This window comes from Solanum verrucosum, unplaced genomic scaffold (genome assembly GCF_900185275.1).
Source record: "Solanum verrucosum unplaced genomic scaffold, falcon-dt-bn FXZP01000153.1, whole genome shotgun sequence".
NCBI lineage: Eukaryota > Viridiplantae > Streptophyta > Magnoliopsida > Solanales > Solanaceae > Solanum > Solanum verrucosum.
In genome coordinates, this window is record NW_026020426.1 from 986,470 (window position 1) to 1,012,971 (window position 26,502).

The 26,502-nt window shown below is 35.3% G+C and overlaps 1 protein-coding gene and 1 long non-coding RNA gene across 2 annotated transcripts; both read right to left on the reverse strand.

The window, feature by feature from the left end:
• Positions 1 to 1,891: 1,891 nt before the first annotated feature.
• On the reverse strand, positions 1,892 to 7,014 carry LOC125807217 (nucleobase-ascorbate transporter 4-like). The gene is made up of 14 exons (XM_049486940.1): positions 6,839 to 7,014; positions 5,988 to 6,085; positions 5,703 to 5,879; positions 5,518 to 5,618; positions 5,342 to 5,417; positions 5,075 to 5,134; positions 4,777 to 4,961; positions 4,418 to 4,514; positions 4,080 to 4,166; positions 3,916 to 3,974; positions 3,555 to 3,646; positions 2,917 to 2,994; positions 2,489 to 2,649; positions 1,892 to 2,382 (listed from the first exon to the last, which is right to left on the reverse strand). Exons 1-14 carry the CDS (start codon positions 6,933 to 6,935, stop codon positions 2,164 to 2,166), a joined length of 1,587 nt encoding a protein of 528 aa, XP_049342897.1. The 5' UTR covers positions 6,936 to 7,014; the 3' UTR covers positions 1,892 to 2,163.
• A 10,338-nt stretch (positions 7,015 to 17,352) lies between these two features.
• Positions 17,353 to 17,932, reverse strand: LOC125807235 (uncharacterized). Its single transcript, XR_007441658.1, has 3 exons — positions 17,880 to 17,932; positions 17,503 to 17,578; positions 17,353 to 17,408 (listed from the first exon to the last, which is right to left on the reverse strand). It is a non-coding gene; the product is annotated as an uncharacterized LOC125807235 (long non-coding RNA).
• Positions 17,933 to 26,502: the final 8,570 nt, after the last annotated feature.

Here is a 26,502-nt window from a genome sequence, read left to right on the forward strand (position 1 = left end):
CCTGCATACAGAAAATACAATAGTATGAAACTACACTTACATTAAGTTACATTACATTAACTATTTTGAGTTGGCCGCAACTTCGACTCGCCCTCAGCTCTAGCTAGTCTCCAGCACATTAGATTCCAGGGTGAGCTATTCATTCTAGCTCGTGTTGGATTCTCTCGGTCGTGGCATGATGTCCTTAGTTTTCCGACACAAACTACTTTATTTATTTTGGTGTCTTTTATACTCTTAGACTTAGTATTTGGGGTTTAGATGTCCTTGATGTGATGACTTTCAAGTTTCGGAAAATGATATTTAATAGACTTTAGTGGATTTTGTATTCCTTACATTAATAAGATTTGAGCTACCGCATTATGGTTAGTATTTCGTAAGTTGAACAATCAATATAAGTAGGGGTGTGATTTCGTTGCTTCGCCCACCTAGGAGGTTAAGTGGGGGTACCACTCATGACTCGTTTTAGGTCATGACAAACTTGGTATCAGAGCCTTAAGTTCAACGATCTCATCACACGAGGACATGTCTAGTAGAGTCTTGCGGAACAGTATGGGGACGCCTTTAGTTTTCTTCGAGAGGCTATATGACTTTAGGAAAAATCCATTCTTTCCTTCTTTCGTGCAATTACTTGAATCAAATCGGTATCTAAATATCGCTAAAAACAGAATATAGCATTGAAAATATCTCTAAAAATACTATTCTGCCTATAGTTGTAGAGAGAAAAATGTATATATTCTGGACTCCATTAAAAGTGCCGATGAACACATGTTTTGCCTCTATCTCTAAAGATCTATGAATATGTTACAAAAAAATTCAATCATTCAAATATGTGTCTCATTGAGAAACTTGCCACACTTAATTAAGCTAGTCATTGATCTGCCAAAGTCAAACTACACAAAAAAATTAGCAATTGTGATGCATGTCCAATTATGGGTAAGCAAAGTCCATGGTTAGGGATCTTATTCCTTAAACACATATAGAGTGAATTGAAAGTAAGTTTCAAACTTGGTAGTGTGTTCTTATATATGTCTTATTCATCCTAGAACATTCTCACTCTGTCCCTATTTAGTTGTCCACTTTAAAAATAACACACATATTAAAGCAGCAATGATTAGCATAGTGAAGTTACAATTTTACCCTTATAGTACAATTTACAATTCCAAAATAAATTCACTCAAGATAACTAATCAATGCTCTGGAAAATTCATAAGTTTATTTACTGTATTAATAACAACTTTTCATTTCGAAATTACAACCACTTCTTTGAATTCAAGTGAAATAAATTGGAGGAAAACAACATACACTTTTACAATTTTTTGTAACATTTAAAAATTTCCCACCAAAATATTTTGTTATAAAAAATATCTCTTCTCCTTCTTCAGGAAATTTGTTCAAATCAATTTTGCCTGCTGCAATATGCTTAATTTTTCCCTCATAAATTAATGAAATGCTTTATGGATAACTTAAAAGGATTATGTAACTCCCCAAGTATAATAAATGTATTGTCTGGTTCCAAAAAGGATGAATTACAGCTTACTAGAAATTTTCAAGAAGTTTAATTGAGGGTATAATAGGAAATTTTTTTTGTCTTTTCTTGATTTGTCAAAATGGACAAGTAAATAGGGACACCTAAAATAGGAAATATGAACAAATAAATAAGGACAAATGGAGTATTAGATGAAAAACTATACATCAAAAACTTGGGGAGTTACATAAAAACTTGGGGACAAATGGACAAAAGGGGATATTCATAGCGTTATAATTACTTTATATTAATAATATATAAATCAAAGTAATATTATAAAAGAATATCAAAACAAGAGAAGTAAGCATATAGTAATGTCATACGACAAAGAAGATGAGTGTTATCAAGCCAAACTTGGAGGGAGTTCTTTGAAATTATCTCGTCTTAGTTTTATTAAACAAAATAAAGGAGAACATGGGCCATAACTTACAAAACATGGACTACAACTTACAATTATGACCATCTAATAGCAGCAGCATATACTCTACATAAATATTAAATGAAATATCATTTCATGTCCGGTACTCTACGAGAAAAAGTTTACACGCCACTTAGGAGCCCTACTCACATTCCAAAGGCGCCACTTCAATTGACATGTATTATTTCTTTCCTTAAACATAAAAATAGTGGTACTATATTTATACTGAGGGGAAGTACTTGGAAAGCCCATAAGGGAGAGAATAGAACTCTTCACTTCTAGGATCTTTGTCAAAATGCTTGAACTTTGCCCACCAATGCCTTCCACTGTCTTTCTTGGTGTTGACATGTTTTCGAGCAAGAGTTAAGTCCAAGAACAATGCCACAATTCCTGCCACTGTGGCCGGAGACGTGAAGATAACTTGCATTATTTTGTTAAACTGCAATTAGTTTAAAGGCCAAAAATTATTGTCATTCAATTCAGTTACATATATATAAAACTTGTTGCATTGAATGGAAAATGAATATGACACATGTGGTGCTTACCCAGGCAGAGCCAGAGCGAACGGGACCATCACCAGTGGTTATCACATAACCATTGAAGTATTGTGGCACAGAAAGACCCAAGTAGATAGACAAACCTAATATAAATGTAGTCCTGAAGCTGTTGAGATTGCAAAATTGAAGTAATCCAAGACCAGCAGAAGCTACATTAAACGATCAAACGTCAGAATATAAGGCAAAATAAACAGCATACACCTTGAATGAAACAAGTATATTCTCATTTTTATTGCACAAATTCTCTTGAAGATTATAGTTTTTGATGTTGATTATTTTCCATGCTTAATATCTGAATGGTGATCGAGAATTAGATTACACAAAACCAAAAAAAACTAGCTGAGAGGTGTTTGCGCAGAAATTTCTTGAAGAACCATATATAGACTACACTAGAAATATTGAAAGCAATGACATACACATGAAGGCAAACATGACACAGTACAAAGCTCCAACAATTGGCAGAGGTATGGAAGCCAGAACAGCTCCAAATTTTCCTGTTCATGGACAAAAATGTTCAACAATTAGTCTCAAACTGAAATTCTGCAATTACACAGACGAGAAATGAGATATGGATTCACCAGTATAAACCGTAAAATACTTCTATTAACGAATTTTGCATCAAAGAGAATAACTTAAGACGAGAGATAAAGTGACCAAAATACTGATAGATCACTGCAGATACCCTTATTTAATCGATGTAAAACTTTACCTCTAATGCTCTCCTGTATGTTTAAGTAGAGTTTTTAGGTTTGGTGTTTGGAGTTTGTGAGATAGAAGCATGGAGTAGTAGAATAAGTTGAGAAGACAAAAACATCTCTTACACTTACACAACTACTGTATTTTAAGTCGGCTTTTTGATGTGTTTGGCTTCGATTTACCACGACTAAGTTTTTCAATCAAATTTGGACTTGTAAATTTTTTTTTTGTCGAAGAAAAGTAGTAATAGGATGAGTTGAGAAGAGAAGAAATATAGTTGTCTAAGAAAAAGAGGAGAAATGGCCCAAGAGATTTGCTCAATGTTCTTACTCTTAAATTACTGGACTATCTTACTTACCTAACACGGAAAAGAAAAGCATAAATATTGCAGACATTTGAATCACTCTTCTGCTTCCAACTCGAGTCATTGCCAAAAGACCTACATTTTCACTGCATAGATCACAAGAGAAAAATATTAGATGTAGTCAACTATTTAACTTTACTCGCATGAAATTCTCAGCGATGATTTACTTTATAGAGACTACAAAATGACTGGAACAATTAGTTTCATAATACTTGTAATCCCTCTTTCCCGACCTAACTTTTGCTCTTGATTAGGACAGTAGTAAGAGCTTTAGCACAAAGTAAATGTTCTACTTTAAGCGCTTTGTGGGAAAAAATGATGTTTGAAATTAGATGCTGTGGGGTAGATGTATTACACTGAGACGGTAGATCCGCTTGCAGTTCCCCATAGACCACTCAGCAAAATGCCTAATCCCTGGATGTCACGAAAAGCAATTGATGTAAGCAGAGAAATTTTACAATGGAAGAAAGATCAGTCGACGACAAGTGTAAATATCATCCAGCTGGTACATCTACGAACCAGCCAACCAGCACCACGGCTAATTACTGAACCCGGTGTATGTGTTACACTTCCATATCTTGCAGCTGCTATAAATGCTCCAGTAGACTGTCGAAATAACAACAATAGGAATACTTAATAGAAAATTCTATGGAAGCATGTTCTCCACAAAGATGTCTCATCAAAGACTTCAGAGTTTAGTGCCTAACAAGGATAAATGACATCTTTAAAAAAAATCCGTTAGCTTTATGTATCTTATACATGGAAAAACTGTTTCTCGAAGGAAAAAAATTATATTTTTCATTATAGTTATTACTAGCAAGAGAGAAACCTGAACCAAGTTAGAACTGTATATAGACCTCGACAAGAGAAACCAAAGCTGCAGCCATCATTACAAAGACATCTCCAGCATCAACTTTCGGAGCACCCCATTGCCATGGATAAGGTACCTTTATCCTGTATTTCCGCAAGTCAGTGAAAGCAGAACCAAATCAAAGCAAATCACTTAGAACTCTATAGAGAAGAGTTCGATGAGGAAAGAAGTTAAACACAATATCAAATTGTAGTTGACCTAAAATCCTCGAAACTAAGCTTCTATCGTTACCAATGATCTTATACTTCAAATATCTACCACTTCAGGATATCATTTTGTTCATAATCAATACCATTAAAGGACAAGGATATGAATTAACTAAAACGCAAGTTTAATGTAGCATACCATGAAGCTCCACTGATGAGCCCAGACCGATCCACACGGCAACTGAATTGAGTCTGTGGAGGTCTATTGTTGTATGCACCTGTCACAGTGAGAATTGCTGCATATGCCCACACTATAGCAACTGATAATAGGACAGCAAATCGTTCAAAGATGGGACGCTTTAATTTCCACGTGTGAGGAATGTACTGCACAGACATTTATTTCCCATATATTAGACTACTGGCATAACTATTAGAATTCATTCGAAGAAATTCATCTGTATGGAAACTCAATGCTGTTTATTAAAGAAATGGCTTACTTGAGACAACAATATTAGTATTATTAACCCTGGAAGACCAATTTCAACACATTCTGCCAGCTGAATCAACAGAAATGAAAAAGAGGTTAGTAAATCCAATGATGAAAAAGGAAAAACAGATAGATACTACTTCATGGAAATAAAATATGTTACAAATTGACTAGAGGCCTTCTACATGTGTACTATCGATGTATATAACCAATTATACTTAGTGAAAGGCATCAACGGCCTATCTAAAAGATAGCGATCAACAATCAGAAGTCTTACAAGAGGAAAACCATGCGTATATAGGCCAAGGCCTACAAGCAACACCGGTGGAGCTGCAGAGAGAGGGGATAGGACCCTACATTGTTAAACAACGCTGTAATAAGACTTTTTTTTTTTCTTAACAATACAAACACGAATAGGATGGAAATGAAGGATAAATCCTGCAAAATGAACACCTTATGACAATTCTCCAGAGTCCGAGAAAGCCAATTAATATGGGAAGTATGGATGCAATCATCAGAGCTCCCTGCATTCCTCTCATCGAATGTATAAACCTCTGAAGAAAATGATCAAAACAAAGTAGGGATCAAACTCAAACATAAAAACAGGAAACTGATGCAACAAGATGGAATATGCCAACCTCGCGAGGGTCAAGATATGTATTGTATCTACTTGATAATGCAACAAAAGTAGCTGGAATTATGAATGTGAATGATCCACCTATCACCACAGGAAGCCGGGTTCCGAACAAAGACTGCAAAAGAGTGTTCAGCCCAGCAACAAAGAGCAAAGTTTGAATTACTTGAGCTTTCTCCTCCTAAAAGACATAATTTTGAAACCACTATTGTAAGTACACTAGTACTCCATGTGCCCAACTTGTAAACCCAAATTGCTCTTCAAAATTACTGATAAAGTAAATACTTACATTTCCACCGCCCATTTGAGGAACAACGATGGTCGGGATGATGACAGTAGTTCCCAGCATAACTATGTAGTGCTGAAAACCCAGAATAATGGCCTCCGCTGCATATTATTTAGAGAAGTGGACAGTCAACAGCTTGTACTCTGTCTTCCGATCACACGAAGAGGACAACATAAAATTTTGTATTGGCTTTCCACTTATGATTTCAACGTACATTTAGGCATTTAAACAAAGAAAAACTCGAGGCTTAATTAGGTAACATGAGTATGAAAGTGATCAAATCAGAACTTCTAATCCCTTTGATGATCAAAATGCATAACAATCCTACGGGTTCTTGAGAGAGTGTATTTTGAAATGTATATCTAACTCAATTTATTCTTGTTTTCTTGCACACATATACAGGGCTCGACCTCGAATCAATGGTCCTGCCAAACCCACAAGCTCATGGTTGAATCCGCCACAGGCTATATGATCCATTCTGTTCAATTCAAATCTGTTTCATTTGATTACTAGATATTTTGTCTGTCACGTCACAGAAATTTGAATAGGTAACCCGAACTCAAGGAACACCATAACACTTAAAAGGATCCAAACAACACACATGCTCTTCAGGCAATGAAAATGGAAACAGAGAGTCACGTTTTCACAAGACTAGAGAGATTGAAAGTAAGCAAATCCAATAAAATGCAGGACCCTGGAATCTTTACTAGCTCAACTGAGAAAAGCTAGTGAACAAAATTATGAAATAAAAATCAAGAAAATCAACATGTATGTATACGGCCAACTAATCAATCAACTTTTCAGTCTTAAACTAGTTGAGATCAAGAAAGTAATGTGTAACACAAATTACGTACGCCACGAAGGGTTGCTGTTAACACAATAATCAACTCCTGGCAATTGGTCCTTCACTGGATGTGGCACCAATTCATCAGCTTTCACCTGTGGCGCCATCGCTTTTGTTTTATCTCTAAGTTAACTCTAACAACACTAGTTCAAACATGCTAAATTTATATCAAATTAGAATGGACTACGTAATCAAGGGCTATTCTTATCTTTAGCTCAAATTATTATATATATAAACAGAAAGGACTGAGAAATTTCAAAGTAGGTAATCATCTACTACATTCGTACTCATTATGAAACATGCAAAAGGAGTTAGTGGTTCAAAACCATGTGTGTATTTAAAATTTCTTTTATGTACATAATTTGAGTGAAAAACAATGAATTTAGTTGAACCAGCAATATTCAGATTTGACCACAAAATTAAATTCAAATGAGGAAGAAGAAAATTGACAAGTTGAACAATTATAGAGTAAGATATGATTAGGCAGTGATGTTGAGAGTTTAACAAACTTTTAAAATTTTATATGTTTACTCTTTAAAAAGTATGGTGATTTGAACAAATATCATACTTTTGTGCTAGTGTGTTTAAGTTTTGAAACCATTTTAAATTTGTTAAACAAAATAGTTTGTGGGTCAAATTTTGGTCACAATAGGAATAGAGACGAGCCAAGATTTTTAGTTTATGAGTTCCTGATCATAACTTTTTTTGTTTATCGGTTTTTGAATAGATTACTTATACATATTAAATATTTTTTGGAAAAATTGTGCGTTGTGACAAATATTATAGACTGTATTTACGACACATAGCTATAAGTTCCAAAAAATTATGAAATGTAGCTTCATTTTGCATTTTGTAGCAAATACACAATACACACGTTGATATAATTTCAGCTGATACAACTATTTCACGTGTTTTCAGTTAATAGAGTTGACACTCGCCTGATGCAACTAATACCTACTGCCTGAATATAACTCTTTCGCTAATGATACTTCCATGACACAAGGTCAAGAATACCCCTCTTGGAACACAAGAAGACCTGAAAAATTGAGGGTAAGAGATCAAGAATACCCCTTTTGGTACATAAGAAGACATGGAAAATAAAAGAAAACGACCTTTTAATGATTCCCATTGGCCAAATCGGCGAGATGGAGGTCCCATCACCAAAAATACTAGGCGGATCACAAAAAGGAGGCTTTAGAGATCGCCAAAATAAACAGTTTCGGAAGGTTTTCGGGCCAATTCGGCATACACCAAAACATTCGGCGCTTCACCGAATGGGCAGGGATGTCATCACCGAATTTCACAATCCATACATGTTTCAGTAAAACATGCATAACTTTTTACTCTGAACTCTGATTGATGCAAAATTGGTGGTGTTGAAAAGAAGACTTGTAGACCTTTAATTTGATTTGTTATGGGCCACTTAATACTTTATATAGTGAGAGATTGCATAAATTCAGGCGTAAACTTAGCCGATAGGAAAGCTATGAACTCGACTTAGTGCTAGAGTTCCCTTATGACCCTATATCACATCCCATACACTTCATACAATTGGGAATGGGCCTTAAAACACATGAGCAAATAAGACATTACCCGATCCAAGCTAATACATTTACGAAGAATGGTTCGATTCTTTAGTGTAAAACTTTGCGAGGTACTTTTACATAAAATCTATTTTCATTGCAGTGTACGGTGCTAGCTAGTAGTCACTTCACATGGTAATACCTATTTTTCTCGTGAAAGAACAAAAAAATGTTACTATAGTAAGTATTCCATTTACATTACAGTATTGGATTGAAGTTTAATATCTTAAATTTATTGGGTATTGAACTTCCAATTATAGATTATTGGTAATGAGTAGAAGCACGCAATAAGCTTGTCGGAAAATTTGTCAAATAGTTTAACTTGGCACTGTTGAATGTATTTGTTTCAGGTCAAACATTTTGATAATTTTGTCCTCATTTTTTTTTTTTTTGGTTTCCCATCCGGTGTCCAAAGGCCACATTGGAGCTTCAACTAAATCCGAATCGCACTCTGCAGGGCCCATTCGGAGGTGGCACTCCCAACAAGATTTTCTCCATACCCAAGGCTCGAACCCGAGACTCCTGGTTAAGGGTGAAACACTCCCACCAGTGCACCACAACCCATGTTGGTGTCCTCATTTTATTTCTCATTTGCATTTGAAAAAAAAACATTTTAGAAATATCAAACTGAAATTGGAAAAATCAAATAGAATAGAATTAATTTGATTCAGTGTTCGTTGTATATGTATTTTTCCAAAATCAAAGAATCGAACGTCCATCCCTAAATGGATCTGACCGTTAGTTAGAATTGACAAAATAGTTAGTTAGCGAATATGTTTACGGATGGCAATAGGGTGAGGTGGGTTTAAGGCTACACGGGGCGGGACGGGTTTAAGGTTGTACGGGACGGGTTAAAGTGGATTTTTTAAAAACCAATGCGGGGCAGAGCAAGTTGCGGGTATATGTGATTTATGTGGGTTCAAGCTTAATTTTGACTTTGCTACATGTAAGAGTGATAGAGTATTATTATTAAGATAATTTCTTTAAAGCTACTAAAATATTCAAGATATTAAATGAAACTGGTTCAATAAAAAATAATATAATTTCTTACATGTTTCCTGATTGACCTCTAAAAACAAAATTGTAAAGTCATTATCTATTAAATTAATACAACTTAATGAAAAAATGAATTTATTTTTAGTATCAAACTTAACTAGAAAAAAATATTAAAAAAATTATGCGGGGCGGGTTTATGTGGGGCCAGACTATGCTGAACGCGTTGAAAATAAAAAAAAAAGTTATTTTGCGGGACAAGAAGGGGCGAATTAAAAATTTTGCTGGTTAAGCTCAACCGCCCCACCCCATTGCCATTCCTAAATATGTTGAGTCTTGAGTATTTATTCAATTGTAATAATCATTCTTGGCCTTTATGAAATACAATTACAGGTTCCTTTCTATATTCTCTCTTCAAGTTTTTTTTGGGTTTCCACCCGGTGTCCGGAGTCCATATTGAAGCTCCGACTAAATCTGGATCGTGCTCTGCAGGGCCCATTCGGATGTGGCACTCCCAACATGATTTTCTCCATACCCAGGGCTCGAACCCGAAACCTTTGGTTAAGGGTGAAGCACTCCCACCAATGCACCACAACCCATGTTGGTTCTCTCTTCAAGTTTACAACTTCTCTAATTGCCTTTATTTATTCCAATCTTAAGACTCTCATTAATTAAAATTTAATTGCAACTCAACCTTTTTAATTTTTATTAACAAGAGGATCTTTGTGTGATTATTCAATATATCATATTTTATTTCATGCACACAAAAAAAAATCAATTAAAAATTCATGTGCACTACCAAGTTTTTTTTTTTTTTTTCTTTTTTTTTTTTTTTACGCATTGATTTAACTTATGTGCACTACCAAGTCCCAAGCATCACACCCTTTCTTACAAGGATTAGGACACTCATGGGAGTACCTAATTTCTTATCATATGTAGCCTAATAAACATGCAAATTCCAATTATATATATGTAAATACGAAGCACATTTTGGATCAACATATATACAAAACAATCATCATGCATGCCCATATTTCATTTGTTAATAATCAAATACTTCTAGAATCAGAAAATATAATTATATTAGGTTGTAATTAACTACTACTTTTTTAGTAGGGAAATGAATCTAACAAACAAATCTACCCTAAGAAAGGCAATCTCAATTTCTTTAATTTATCTTTCTCTACACACTCAGCTTAATTTTCATTTCTAGGTTGCGTTGTTTACATGTTGATTCAAATTCTATAATGTTAAACTAATGTACATATTTACACAAAGTGACATGCTTAAGATTATTTGACAAATTAAACATCTTTTACCACAATTTAAGATGAGGGATTGAAGATCTGAAGAGCAGCCAACCTTAATTATTCACAGAAATTTAGGTAGGCAGAAAGCATACTAATTTTCCAACTTTATTACTAACGTATCTTAACAACAAAAACACAAATTAGAATATATGAAAATGAGTTTTAAGTACTAATATACACCATAAACAAGGCCATGCTAACCTTTTGCTTTATGGGTGTTATATTTTAATAAAGTTGGAAAATCAATTAAGTAATTAATACACTCTTAATAAAAGTTATGGACTATGACATAAATTTTATTTCTTATTTTGGTTCGTTCATTTCTGGAACATATCATATTGAGAAAATTACTGAAAACACTCTTGACAGCTTAAAAATACACACCCTTTTATTTGACTGACTAAATTTAGTTACACCCTCGATCTGCCACCACATTACATAGCAAGTGGTCTCAAACTATTATAGGAGCATGTAACTCTTAATAAAAAATCGAGAGAAGTGTTAAATACACCTTAAACTTGGCAAGAATTTAAGGGTATACTTTACTCATGTTGCAAGATCGGGGTGTATTTAAGTTCAGTTAGTAGATAAAATTAAGACTGTCAATAGGTCAAGGATGAAACTATTAATTTACACCGACTTTAGGGATGTTTTCAGTTAACTTAGAAAGTACTAGGAAGATATATTAGTAATTACAACTTTTAAGACTGGCGGCCAAACGAATGCAAGTGTTAGGCGGGAAAGGTGCACCTACCAAATACAAAAGTTATAAATGGAGAAAAATATATATTGTTCTTATATATATAATAATTAAAATAAGAGGTAGTTCACCTATAACCTATTTTTTGTTTTCTTATATGAAGATATTAATGGGAAAACCAAAAGTTACAAAAGAAATGGACCAAGAACTTCAAAATAAATAGGTCCCTTCAAGTTGTTAAGTTTCAAATTCTTGGGAGTAGTTGAAACTTACAAACTGATTTGGATTAATTGATTTGCCAAGTTAACAACCAATTTTTAACAATTAACACCTTCTTAGATTATTAATTATCAAACAGCTGAATTTAAAATATTATGTAAGTTAAATAATTCTGTTAATTAGGGTGACTAGGTGGGTTGGATCACATTAATATAATATTAGTTATTCTAATAGTTTGTTGTTGATGTTATTTTGTAAAATCGTTTTTGTTATTGTTATTATTGTTAGTGCACTCGTATAATAGCGGTGACGATTTTCAAATATATATATTATTAGCATTAACCAATTTAGATTTTATATATATATATATATATATATATATATATATATATATATATATATATATATATATATATATATTGAGGGAGTAAAATTAATTGTGTTTCCTTTGAGTATAACTAGAAACCTAACAAAAAACGTGACCATGATGACTGAATGAAAGTTCGTATGTAATCAAAATATACATATTTTTAAAGAAAAACAAATAAAAGACTAGCTAAAATTAAAGAACTAAATCAATTTGGTTAGGTTAGGTTCTCTATAGTATTATATATTTTTTGGTTTTTTAGTTTTATGGCTATTGCTGTTGGCGATCGTGATAGTGAATGCACAAGTTATTGCACTAATTAAAATGGGGTACTTATAATTCCAATATCTATCCAAGTCCCTCAGATCTCATGATTCTAACTGTGACAACAAGTCTCAAGTAGGATAATTGAGTTATATAAGATCTCAAAACATAATTTCAAGTGTGATTCCTTTTCTTTTTTTTCTTTCTAAAAGATTCTTTTCCTTAAAACGGAAGGATTTTATATTAACGGATGTTGGAATGTATGCGTCCACTAATTATGATGGGACCAGGTCCTTAACACAATTACGATGAACAAAAAGTAAATATTGAAGGTAAAGATAACACACACAACTTTACGTGGAAACCTCTTTGCTCAAGGGAGTAAAACCACGATATGTCTCACAGGATTTTCAAACTGCTTTTACTAAACTTCACAAGCCAAAGTAAAACCCAGTTTACAACACACACGAGATTAACCTCCTAATCTCTATTCTGAGTAATACACTATCACTCAAAGAGCCAAAGCAATGTCTGCATTGCCCACTATACTAGCCCAACTGATTAATATAGACTTTGACGTAAGACCACTATAAGAAAAGTACTGATTACCTGGGGATTTTCCTAGGGATAACATAGTAAAATCCGCAGGTAACTTGATTACTTGCGAATGTTATCGCAAACTGAAATCTGATGGAAAAACCTTCGTAGATAACTCTTACCTGCGGATTTATACAAGCCCTAGGTAATTTACCTGGGGAATTAAAATTCGCATGTTTTACCTGTGGATTTATCTGCAATACATAACGAAAATTCTTGCGAATTTTTTACCAAAATTTCTTATAAAAATGAAATTTCTTGGGGATTTTCTGTAACACCCTAGAGAATTTTCGAACTAAGACTCGAGCCGTCCTTTATGTGGAGTGAGATTTTACCGAGGAATAAAATTTCTTGAGTGTTAAGTTAAGATCCCTAGATGTAGCACATTGAGTTCCAAGAAGAGTTGAATTGGAAATAGTCATTTTGGAAAGAATCTGGAAAATTTGGCTATGGAAAAAAAGTGAGTTTTTGGTCAACTTTGAGCAGTCGTAACTCCTAGCTCAGAATGATTTAGGCGAATTTCCAGTTATTTCTGGAAAGCCCTTGGAATGATCTTTCCAACGCCGCCGAGTTTGCTTGATTCTGAGTTCGTATGAGTGAGTTATGCCCTTTGGAAGTTGGGCTGTCGGCACAGTCGCACAGTCGCACAGTCGCACAGTCGCACAGTGCAGTTTGTTTAGTCCGAAAATTTTAAGGGTATTTTGGTCTTTTCCCTAATAATTTCTTTGGGTTATATTGAGGTGTTAGACTGATGTTTGGATCATTTTTGTCCCATTTTAAAGAGTGAGAGTAAGAGTGAGAGTTAGGGCTTGGAAGATAAGAGAGAAAGAAGAGGAAAAGAAGAGGAGAAAGAGAAGAAGAAGCTAAGGATCGTCGTGGATTTTCGTCGGGGGTGATCCCTAATCAGGTATGTGAGTCTTTAGTGTGGGTTTATCCTTCCCCCCCACATACCAAGCTCGTTTTTATGATTTGAGAAGAGATTGGATTTGTTGTTGAAGTTGTTGAAGTTGTTAGTTGTTGTTGATGTTGTTAGTTGTGTTGTTGAAGTTATTGTTGGTTGTGGGACAGGATTGGGCTGTGTATTTGAGTTGTGATCTATTGTATGTTGAGAGATTGATGATCCTTAGTGTTGGTTGGTTCATACCCCCACACACCAACTCGTTTTCAATTCCAAGAGAAGATTTATTGGTTGTTGAAGTTGTAGTGGTGTTGTGTTGAAGTTCTTGCTGATTTAGTACAGATTTCTGGCTGTGATTTTTGAGTTGAATCTATTGTATAATAAGGGTCTTTATGATTCTAAGTATTGCTGCTGAAACCTTGAGGTTGAGAGGGTTTAGAATTGGAAAGAAACAAGGGGAAAAATAAGGATTTTTGGGGAAAAAGGGGCTGGGCTGTCGCACCTCTCCTAGTGCCAAGGACACCAATCCTTCCCTTTCATTTACCATTTTTTTCATACATGTTCCTAGGTATTATACCTATGTTTCCTAGTTGTTTCCAACACTCCAAGGTACTTCTAAAAGTCAAGAACTCATCCGTAACATGTGATCAATCCAAATTTCAAATTCAAGTGAAGTTAGTTTCCAATTCAAGTGAAGTTAGATTCCAATTCAAGTGAAGTTAGTTTCTAATTCAAGTGAAGTTAGATTCCAATTCAAGTGAAGTTAGTTTCCAATTCAAGTGAAGTTAGTTTCCAATTCAAGTGAAGTTAGTTTCCAATTCAAGTGAAGTTAGTTTCCAAGTCAAGTGAAGTTAGTTTCCAAGTCAAGTGAAGTTAGAAGTTAAGCTTAGAGAAGTTAAGTAAGTCAAAGCAAGTCTTCAAACTTTTCACGAGTCTTCATTGAACGTTTTAACTTCATTCTAAGGCTTAAGTTCCAAGTTAGTATAGAGTTCCAAGTTAAGTATAGAGTTTCAAGTCGAGTGAAAAGTATTGAGTTTCAAGTCAAGTCAAAAGTTAAGAGTTTCATGTTAAGTTAAGAATTTCACATCAAGCCAAGAGTTCAAGTAAAGTAAATAGTAAAGAGTTGAGTTCATTTTCTCAAAGTTATTAGGGAACTATGTATTCCCAAAGAAGTTTTAAAGAAATGTTTTTACATTTAAACAAGGTTGAAAACTAAGATTTCCAAAAGAGCCTTCGGGCTAGTTTTTGAGTAATTATCTCATATCAGCAGGAAAACATATGTTTTAAAAATATAAGAGCCAGTACATTTTTGGGAGTAGTATTGAGCACCGAATTGGGGGAGCGTTCAAAGAACCCACAGCCCCCATAGAACCATGTTAGCCACCATGGGTAGAAAATGATCATACTTTTTAGATGAATCCTTTTCAGATTAGACTAGTGGATCCATTAGGCAGTTCAGGTCTTATACCTTTGGCCGGGTATAAGATGCTCTGGCAGCGTGAGGTCGATCGCTGTATCATCACTATAGCTCTTATGTGATGGTTGTCGGTTAGAGAAACTCCCACAACAGTTATTGTATTTTTATACACAAAAATTATTGTATTTTATATACATCAGTTCATTTGTATTTCTATATACATCTCAGGCTTATTGTATCCTTGTATACACACAGAGTTTATAGCATGTTTTAAACAGTCTTTCTTTATATCGCACTTGTTTTAAATTACCTTATATTGAAAGAAGTCAGTCAGGTTGAGTTCAGTTATTCAAGAGTCGAGTATCCTTGAGTTAAGTATATATCTTGAGTTGAGTATCTGTCTTTGAGTCCAGTATCTATCTTTTGAGTTGAGTAAGTTTGAGTAGTTTTGAGTATTCCTTGAGTTGAGAAAGTTTGAAAAAGAGGTAAGTTATTCAGTTTATTCCAGTGTTTCTTCTAGCCTATGTTGTTTAGATTTCCAGCTTACATACTCGTACATTCCACGTACTGAGCCATTTGGCCTGCATCTTTTTATGATGCAGACACAGGTATTCAAGATCATCAACAGGAGATTCGTTGATACATCCGGGAGTTCCAGTTAGCTATGACAAGCCTCTTTGCTTCCGGAGGATTTCATTTACCTTTCAGTTGTATCAGTTGTTAGGAGGTCGTGGGTCTTGTCCCGGCTTCCATCTTTATCAGTTAGAGGCTTCATAGATAGACAATAGAGTTTCAAAAGTCTCTTCATTTATTTTGTTAAATGTTTTGAAGACTAAAGTTTCCTTTTATGGCGAGTTGTATATATATTATATTATCAGAGTTTTCTTTTGAGTTAAAGATTTGTAAAGTTGAGTTTATAAACTTTTTTTTCAGTTTTAAGCTCTTGTATGCTTAAGTTAGTATTCCGCTTGGAGTCAGCCAGGATGAGGGTTCGCTTGGGGACCAGCAATGGTCTTCGAGTGCCGGCCACGTCTAGGGTGTAGTCTCGGGGCGTGACATTTTCATAGATATATTTCACAAGCAATTCCCTATGAAGATTCCCAAGTAAATCCGTAGGCGTTTGGAGATAAAATTTTGTGAAACAAAAGGAAATTTCCTGCATATATATATATGAAAAAATTGCTCAAGATAATTCCTATGAAAAGAAACCCGCAAGAACTAACAAAAAATATCAATTTCATTCAACAAAAAATATAATTCATAATTATAATTTCTATGAAAAGAAACCTGCAAGATCAGTATTTTATGATTCTTAAACGGACAAAAACAAAATACAACTCAAATTTGAATCCTAAATAGTACTATCAACTATCTCAATCCTCACTTTCATTCACGCTATTAGAGTCATGGGCAGAACCACTGTCATTCACGCTATCAAAGTCATCACCACTTTCATCCTCATCATAAGCTTGATTGCCCATTTGAAGATGATGCGTTGTATACGTTCAAACCTGACCAGAATTATGAATGAATAAACTTGATACACCACACAGATTCCAAGAACAACCTTAGCGACGTCTCACTTTGTGTGATTTCATTGATTTCAGAGGCAAGTTTTCCTAACATCTTGAAAAATTTGTGTCATCCTTGCAGATGCCATTTTCTCAAAATTACGTCTTATAGCATAAGTATAGTGAGGGAGCCATTTGAATTTCTTATGTATATAGCAAATAAAAATTGCATTAGTTATACAAGCTCACACCACCTGCATTAGACACTTGAGAATTGTTAGAGTGTTGCAAATGGTAACGTTATTCTGGGAGATTCTTTAACGGATGAAATAAGCTCGCATTTCATTTTTGTTTAGATAATATATATGATCTCTCACTGTCGTGAATGTACCTCATCTAGTACAATACATCGATACATATTACTTCACAGTTCCAGATATAACTAAGACAGTCATCTAAGATAATAAGCAGCAGGAAGAAAATTCATTTTCGAATTAACAAAACCAACAATGCATTTGCTGCACTTCTTGACTAGAATCACTTTCAAACTCAATCACATAACTAACAGTAAACTAACTAGAGTTCTTTAACTGTCACTCAGTGCTTAAAAAACAATTGTAAAGTCCAAACCTTTAAATTTTCAGAGGAGAGAAAATAAAACATACCCTTTTCCTGGACCCATTCCTTTTGCAGCTCCATATTTTCCACAAGCAACATTCGCCTAGAAAAATAAGGTAATACTTTCTAGACGTTAACTAGACATATCAAATATATAGAAAGGCAAGGAATCACACTTAAATAAACTCAAAACTCACTGCACTCTCGGGGTCTGCAAGCATGGCAAATATGACATCACAAGATGCTGCAACCTCCTCAGGGGATAATTTGTATCTGCAGAAGAGAACCTTAAGTTACCTTGAAATGCAAATTATCCAAAGAACCACAAGTTACCATGAAATGCAAATTATCCTCAAGTACAAGCAGTAACAACAGTCAAGAAATTTTTTAAGTGATCTCATACAAGGCGATACAAGCATAGGCATAGATCTTTCTTTTTTCAATTGTTAAGGATTAGCATAGATTACCATTGACTACTTCATTGTTGGGTAATCTAAGTTTAAACACACATTTCCTGGAGGCCAACACAAACAAACTTAAGTCTGCAGCATAACCAAAATTGGCATATACTTACTTTGCACCCAAGGAGATAAGGGGTTCACATTTGCTCTTGGTCCTATTCCAAACGTCACATCACAGCGCTGTCCAGTGATTTATAAAGTTCACAAAGCAAAGGCTCATTGAAACCCATCAAATTAGTGTATCAAAGTAATAATGGGAACATACCCTGCTTTTATGAGATTTTGTGCCATTGGGTTGCCCATAATTCCAAGACCTAGAAAGCCAATACTTGTTGGAAGATCATCAGCTGCAGAAAACTAAATTCCATTAGAGAAAATAAACACTTAATTTTTTGTCAGTAATAAATAGCATCCGAAAGAGGTATAACTAGACACAAAATGACATCATAAAAGAGGAAATCAGGTTTTTTTGTTAATCAATAATTTCATACTAATTTCAATTTTCACGTGATGTCATGATACTTTCTTCTTGCTTTCAGGTGAACGGATCAAGACAAATGCCTTGAAAATTTTCTATTGCTACTAGCTGATGGTGCCAAACTATACATTACAATACTGTAAAATTGCAAAATATTAAGGTTTTTCGTAATAGACAGCCAGTAGTAGCAGGCGTTGACAACATCTCTAATTGTCAAACAAAATCACTTCATGCATTAGGGCGTCTCTAATTGTAAAACATAAACTCACATCAACTAAAAAATTTTTGAAGATGAGAACAAATTGAAGAGATTCTAGAACAAACATCATTTGCAGGATATTAAAATTCAATAAGCTATAGAAAAGAAACATAATAATGGCATGCACTCATCTTCTCCAAGTATTTAAGCAAGAGCTTTGATTTGCAAAAAAATTTACTCGATTTTCATCCAAACTAAAACAGTAAACAAAAATTTACAGATTAACCTCACAGAGCTTGAAATTTGTAGATTAACCTCAATTTTTGGGTAGATTGACAAGCAAATCTTCCGATATGTAGTCCTTTATTTCGGAAAAATTCACTTGGAGAAAAGCATGAGGTCTGCTAGAAGAGTTTTGAGATGAGCTTTGGATGAGCTTGGAGCTTGGAGCTTGGAGCTTGGGGCTACACCGATTCAGATCGTTTCCACCATTGTATCTCCATGTGAGTTTTGGAGAGAAGCTTTAGTGGGTTTGTGTAAAGTGAGTTAGAGAGAGGAAAATGAGTCTTAGTGGGTCTTACAATCACTTTTCAATTCCTAATTGAGTTTTTAATTGGTCTATTATCCAAAAAAATTGTAAGTGTAAAAGAATCCAATCATCTAAAAGATAATTGGTCTAATAATTCCTAAATCCCCAATTATTTCCCAAGGTAATAAAATGTCTAGGTAAATCCCAAAAATAATTTTTTAGACAATTTGGAATTTTCCTACAGATTAAAAAGAATTTTTTTAAATTTTTTTGGTCCATGTACCTAGAAATTTAGCTAAAGATATTGTTCCTGCGGATATATTTCCCTAGGTAATTTTGTAGGAACTAATTTAGTGCAAAATGATACCAACGTTCGCTGCGAAATTTGTTGGGAATATAATTTTCACAGGTAATATATTCTAATATTGAGGAATTTCGCAAGAAAATTTGCAAGTATTATCTGCGACAATTTTCCCCAGATAATATCCCTATGTAATTCACACTTTTCTAGTAGTGGACACGAAGTTACCCTCAACTAAGTTCTTACAATGATTCACCCAAGATTGAAAAGTTTCTATCACAAGCAAAACGATTCCTACAATATAAGCACAAATACAAGCAATCAAAGTAACAGCTGGTTCAGGAAGCAATTAGGTAATCTATGAGGTCCCTTGCTGTTTTTTGAAGCTTGAATATCTCTCTTTGCATGAATGAATAATTTGTTGTTTGTCATATTGAATATATCAAACATCAAGAGTTAATACACATCGGACAAACAACCTCGCCCCTTCTGATTGATGTAGTACACTGATGACCTCACCAACTTCTGATGCGGACAACTTTCCAACTATATAGCATATGGACCTGGACGAACATACTCTGCAGAGGACTGGGTCCCTGCATTTGTGAGGAGATTATCAAAACATCTGGGAGCATTAAGACTTATCATTTTCCCCCTTTTTGATGATGACAAACAATCGTGAAAGCGCCTCACATGAGTTAAACATTCATGCAATCAAAAACATTAATCCCCCTATCAATAATATCCCTCCCAGTTGTACTAAACACAAAACATATAGCCAATTCCAGATCCCCCTATCAGTAACCCCATCTTCTACTAGACTCTAATTTCATAACAGTTATCCAATATATTCCCCATTTTGACATCATTGAAAAAGAGTAGCAGTAAACATACACAGACTGCATGCAAAACGTTAGGAATTCAGGGCAATGGGCCACACAGTACATACACAAGTAAGCAGTAATAGAGAAAATAAAAGCAAACAAGACAAGGCACAAACAATGTCATTAGATCACAGAGCTGACCACAGTAGTCAGCCAAAAAAATACATTTGCCACTTAGAGTTAGATAGGAGGAAAGGAAAAACAAGAGACTAGACACATTTAGGACGGGGGGGAGGGGGGAGAGGGAGTAAGAGTTCTCATCAGCAAAGACATCCACTCATTTGCATCAACATGAGCTTGAATGATTTGCTTGTTGAGAGCCTTGACTTCCTCACTGAGTGAGGCATTTGTCTTCGGCAGCTGCTCATTTTCATCTGTCAACTTCTCAACCTCTTTCTCATCCACAACACTGGTACCAGGTCCCTTGGAGATAGCTCTCTGCAACTGAGCCTTAAGTTGCGCAATTTCAACCTCCATATCATTCAAGATCACTGTAAGGTCAATCAACTCTCTTTTGAGTGGTCACTAGACTGCGGATGGTAACGAGTGGTCACATTGTGGCGGACGCCATATTTCTCAAGGAGCGCCTTGAACAACTTATTACAAAAGTGGGAACCTCCATCGCTGAATTGCCCTAGGTGTACCAAATTTGGAGAAGATATTCTTTTTTCAGGAATGCGCTGACACTTTTACCTTCATTGTTTGAAAGCGCAATTGCTTCCTCCCACTTCGACACATAATCAACCGCAACAAGAACATACTTCGTCCCATGTGAATTCACAAATGGACCCATAAAATCAATGCCCCATACATCAAATAACTCTATCACCAATTTTGGATTCATAGGAAGCTCTTGCCTCTTTGAAATTCCTCCTTCTCTTTGGCAACGGTCACAAGACTTAGCGAAATCATAAGCATCTTGGTGTATGGTAGGCCAGTAATACCCACACTGCAAAATTTTATGCGCATTTTGAATACCACTATGATGCCCACCAACAGACGATGAGTGACATGCCTCTAGTATACTCAACATCTCAACCTCGGGCAAACAACGATGAATAATCCCATCAGCACAACTAAGGTATAAACAAGGCTCATCCCAAAAAAACTTCTTCACATCATGCATAAACTTTTTCCTTTGGTGAAAAGAAAAATTTGATGGCACCAGATCACTTGCCAAGTAGTTAGCAATGTCTGCGAACCAAGGAATCAGATCATGAGAAGCAGTCAATACCTGTTCATCTGGAAAAACATCATTAATTTTAGCCCTATCACCTAGCTTGAGCATAGCTTCTTCCTCCAATCTAGACAAGTGATCGGCAACCTGATTTTCTGTCCCCTTTCTATCTTTCACCACAAAGTCAAACTCTTGCAGCAACAACACCCATCTAATCAACCTCGGTTTTGCATCCTTCTTAGCCATCAAATACATCAATGCAGAATGGTCAGTATGCACTATGACCTTAGTACCAAGCAAGTAGGATCAAAATTTCTCGAATGTGAAAACCACCGCCAGAAGCTCTTGTTCAGTCACTGTATAGTTCTTTTGAGCCACATTTAGAGCTTTATTGGCATAGTAAATAAGATGAAGAATCTTTTCTCGTCTCTGTCCCAATACCACACCAAGCGCCACTCCACTAGCATCACACATTACCTCAAACGGTTGCCCCCAATTCGGTGAAATAATGATAGGTGCGGAAACTAGCTTTTCCTTCAACTCCCCTAATGCTCTCAGACAAGTATCATCAAACTCAAACATACACTCCTTTTCGAGCAATTTGCACAATGGATGTGTAATTTTTAGAGAAATCCTTGATGAACCTCCTATAGAAACATGCATGCCCAAGAAAACTTCCAACACCTTTAATAGAGATAGGTGGTGGAAGCTTTTCTATTACCTCGACTTTTGCTCTATCAACCTCGATACCCTTCTCAGAAATCTAATGGCCCAGAACTATCCCTTTTTTTACCATGAAGTGACACTTTTCCCAATTGAGCACAAGATTGCACTCTTCACATCGTTTTAGTACTTCAGCCAAATGGGCTAAACAACGATCAAAAGAGTCACCTACTACGAAGAAATCATCCATAAATACCTCAATAGTGTCCTCCACCATATCAGAAAATATTGACATCATACAACGTTGGAAGGTCGTTGGAGCATTACACTACCCAAATGACATTCGTTTGAAAGCGAAAGTCCCATAAGGGAAAGTGAAGGTGGTCTTCTCTTGGTCTTCTGGAGCTATAGAAATCTGATTGTAACCCGAATAACCATCAAGAAAACAATACCAACCCTTACCCGCAAGTCGGTCCAACATTTGATCCATGAACGACATAATGAAGTGGTCCTTTTCTGTCCAAGCATTTTATTTCCAGTAGTCCATGCAGAATCTCCATCCAGTCACGGGCTGCACTGGAACGAGCTCGTTTTTCTCATTCAAGACCACAGTCATCCCACCTTTCTTGGGCACACACTGAAAGGGACAAACCGAACTACTATCTGCAATGGGATAAATAACTCCAGCATCCAATCACTTGATTATTTCCTTCTTCACTACCTCTTGCATAGACGGATTTAGTCTTCTCTGGTGCTCAATACTACGCAAATGATCCGGTATGAGTTGGATTTTATGAGAACAAATGCGTGGAAGGACCCCAATAATGTTCGCAATAGTCCACCCAATAGCCCACTTGAACCTCTTCAACATGGAAATGAATGCCTGAACTTGTGTCACATTCAAATCTGCCGCAATGATGACTTACCATATCTCCCCAAGAATACATACCTCAAATGTGATGGTAGAGCCTTAAGCTCTAATTTCGAGCCTCTTCAACAGATGGTCTTGCGGGTGGAGAGTCGCGATTCTTCATGTCTAACTCCAATCTCTTTGGTTTTGAACGAAATTTGAACCTATCAGGCACGACGACCAATTCATCATAGTCTTTAATACCATCACCCTCAAAATTTATCATTACCACTACTAGTGCATCAACACCCAACCTTTCTTCGATAGACACCTTAGAACCACTCTCTACAATATGATTCACCATTGATACCGACTTGAGCTCACTACTCTGCTTCATGGATCTACAGATGTTGAAAGTTACTTCTTCATTATTCAATCGGAACTTAATCTTCCCTTTCTCGATATCAACTAAGGCGCTCCCATTGGTAAGGAATGGTCTCCCAAGGATAATGGGAACCTCAAAATCAACCTCAGAATCAAGGATAACAAAATCCACTTTCACTAGTACATCATGGAGCACATCAATAGGCCTCTTCACAGTTCTATCGGCCATGAGCAATTGCATCGCAGTTGGTTTTGGATTCCCTAAACCCAACTTTTTGTAAATAGACAATGGCATCAAATTAATATTAGCACCCAAATCACACAACACCTTAGCAAAATGCAACAACCTGATGATATAAGGAATAATGAAGGCACCAAGATCCTCTTTCTTCTGTTCAAGGGACCTTGTAGCAATAGCACTACAATGTTGCAACATATCATCATCTTCAAAACTCACGGCCCGCTTCTTAGTCACCAAATCTTTCATAAACTTTGCATACCCAGGCATTTGCTCCAAGGCTTCTATCAACGGAACATTGATGGAAAGCTTTTTCAACATACTAATAAACCTGCGGTACTTCCCTTCTTCAGTCTTCTGCACTAACCTCTGTGGAAATGGAGGTGGAGGTCTAGGCATGGGAATATCTTTCTGGGTTATCTCCGCTTCCTTCTCTGTAGCATTCTTGGACTCTCCAGTAACCTCGATATCATCATCATCTTTAGTAACCTCAACTTCAACCTCAGATGGCATGGGTGGATCAATGATCTATTTACCCTCTCGAGTAGTGACTGCCATACAATGTCCATCATTCTTTGGATTTTGGATGGCGTTGCTAGGAAGTTTGCCAAGCTGTCGTGGATTGACTGTATTGGACAAATGATTCATCTGCTTCTCAAGATGCTTGATTGACATTGCATGGGCATCAACTTTTTGACCGATTCCAGACAAGTCGTTTTGCATCTCCTTCACATTCTCATCAGTCGAATCAAACCTCTTCATCATCTTTTGCATCATATCCTCAATACGTGACATACTACGCCCAGCTTCCCTATTACCAGATTCCCAATTTTGAGGAGGAGCATATGGCCCACCTCTATCGTTTCTGTTGGCATAGTTGTTCCAATTGTAGTTGTTGTTGTGATTATAGTTCCCATCCCGGACATAATGACCCTCTCGATTGTAGTTACCATAGTTTCGACCTTGGTTTCCTTGGCGTCAATTATCCGAATTGGAACCTTGGGCATTGTCACGGAAACCCCCCGTTTGATCATTCACTGCATAAGTATCCTCTTCATAGTAGCACTCTTCAATCGGTGGTGGATCTTTAGTCAAATAATTCACAACATTTATCTTTTCGGTACCTCTGCTCACATGATTCAACACCAACCTAAGTTTTGTCCTCATTTGAGCCATCTCCTCACGAATCTCATCGGCAGATTGACTAGGTGCAGATTGAACTGCAAAAGTTCTTCTTCCAATGTCTGACTTTCGAGTGCTCAATGCTTTATTGTTCCAGGAAATCTTCTCCAGTTTCTCAGCGATCTCCTCAAAAGATCACTGACCATATGATCCTTCTGCGATAGTATCAAGCACAACCTTACCATTGTCATCCTAGCCTCTGTAGAAATACTCCTTGTTATATCGCATTTTAACTCGAGGTCAAAACGTGTACAACATATTGGTAATTTCTAAATTATTAACTAACTTAAGAAGTCGCCACCTAATTATTACGGTGAATTAGGACACCTAAATATTTAACTAAGTAATACTAAAAATGACTTCAATTAAGGTCTACTTAACTTAAGTGATTCTAGATAAGGGTTCTAGTTATCCTAAAGGGAAGGGATAAGGCATCCTTTAAGATCCGTAAAAAAACAGTTAACCGACCAAACTTAGGTTAATTAAGTTTAAAAGAAAGATATGAGTGCTAGGAATTAAATAATTGAGTAACCAAATTGAAAAAACATTTTTTATTTTAAAAGCTCTTTTGCAATTTTATTAGAATGAAAACGATTTAAGAAAGAGTAATTTCTTTAGATTAATTTAGACAAATTCGTAGTCAATAACTAAAAAAGGTAATTAAATTAGACATTTTCTCATTGATTGACAAAGTGCTCCCTTTAGAAAAAGTTTTGTTTAGAAAAAATAAGAGTGTAGAACAAAATATATTATATATGTTTTTTTTGGAAGACATTGTCAAGTTTGAACAAAATTAAATAAATCTAGTGAGTTTAAAGTGGTGCAAAAAGAAGTGTTTAAAAAGAATTTGCCAAATTAAGTTTATGAAAGCTAAAGCAACTAATAAAGGTTGTTTCTAACTAAAAGGTGCCCAAACCCAAACATCTATATTATGTTACCTATTTGAGAATTCAAAAATAAAAACATATTCAAGTCACATAAGCAAGTATAAAATATAAAGAAAAATAAATGAACAAGTTAATGCTAAAATATAAATAGCCATGAGTGACTCCAAGCGAGGCTCGCTTGTTTTGCTTGCCAGTCGAAATATAAAGAAAAATAAATGAACAAGTTAATGCTAAAATATAGGTTATAGGCACTCCTAGAGCTAAATTTTCCGTCCAAACTTAGGTTCCAGTAGAAAGTATCCTTATTTTTTGGGATAGACGTTTGAGTGTAAGTATTTAAAATATTGTCTTTGATGTGATTGGGAATATCGACGGAAAGACCTGAGAAATCCCAAACCTTATTGGAGACACTACAACAAATTTGATTATTAGCAACAAATAATTTTGTCACTAGAAACTCACATTTCGTCACAAAAAGAATTTTGTGACGAAAAATAATTCGTCATGCATTCGTCCCTAAAGCATGGGTCACTAAATGTATACAAAGACGATTTAGTGTTTCATCACTAAATAGAAATGTATTAACTATGAAAACATATTTGTCCCTAAATGCTTCGTATTTATGACAAATTTGCTCGTCATAAAAAATATTAAAATTTGTAGTTGAAGATATATTGTTTTCACTAAATAGGTTATTATAGCCGACGAAAATGATGTGTCACTAACTATTTAGTTTAATTAGTGACGATGTCATTTGTCTCTAATATTTTGTGTATTTCGTAGTCAAGCAAATAATATTTCATCACTAAAACCTACTTTTTACATACAATTTTTTTGTTGTCCCTAAAGGTAAAAATTAGTGACAACATTATATTTAAATAATTTTGTAGTTGAAACAATCATATCATCACTAAAAATAATTTTTTTTACCGACAAAATAAAATTGTCACTAAAAAATTTAATA

Bases quoted from the DNA above. Each gene is read 5' to 3' on its own strand.
- LOC125807217 (XM_049486940.1), bottom strand. From the start codon at position 6,935: ATGGCGCCACAGGTGAAAGCTGATGAATTGGTGCCACATCCAGTGAAG. The intron at 6,086-6,838 runs GTACGTAATTTG...AATAATATGCAG, and splicing joins TAACAGCAACCCTTCGTGGC to CGGAGGCCATTATTCTGGGT. The intron at 3,647-3,915 runs GTAATACATCTA...TGATCTATGCAG, and splicing joins AGCGGATCTACCGTCTCAGT to TGAAAATGTAGGTCTTTTGG.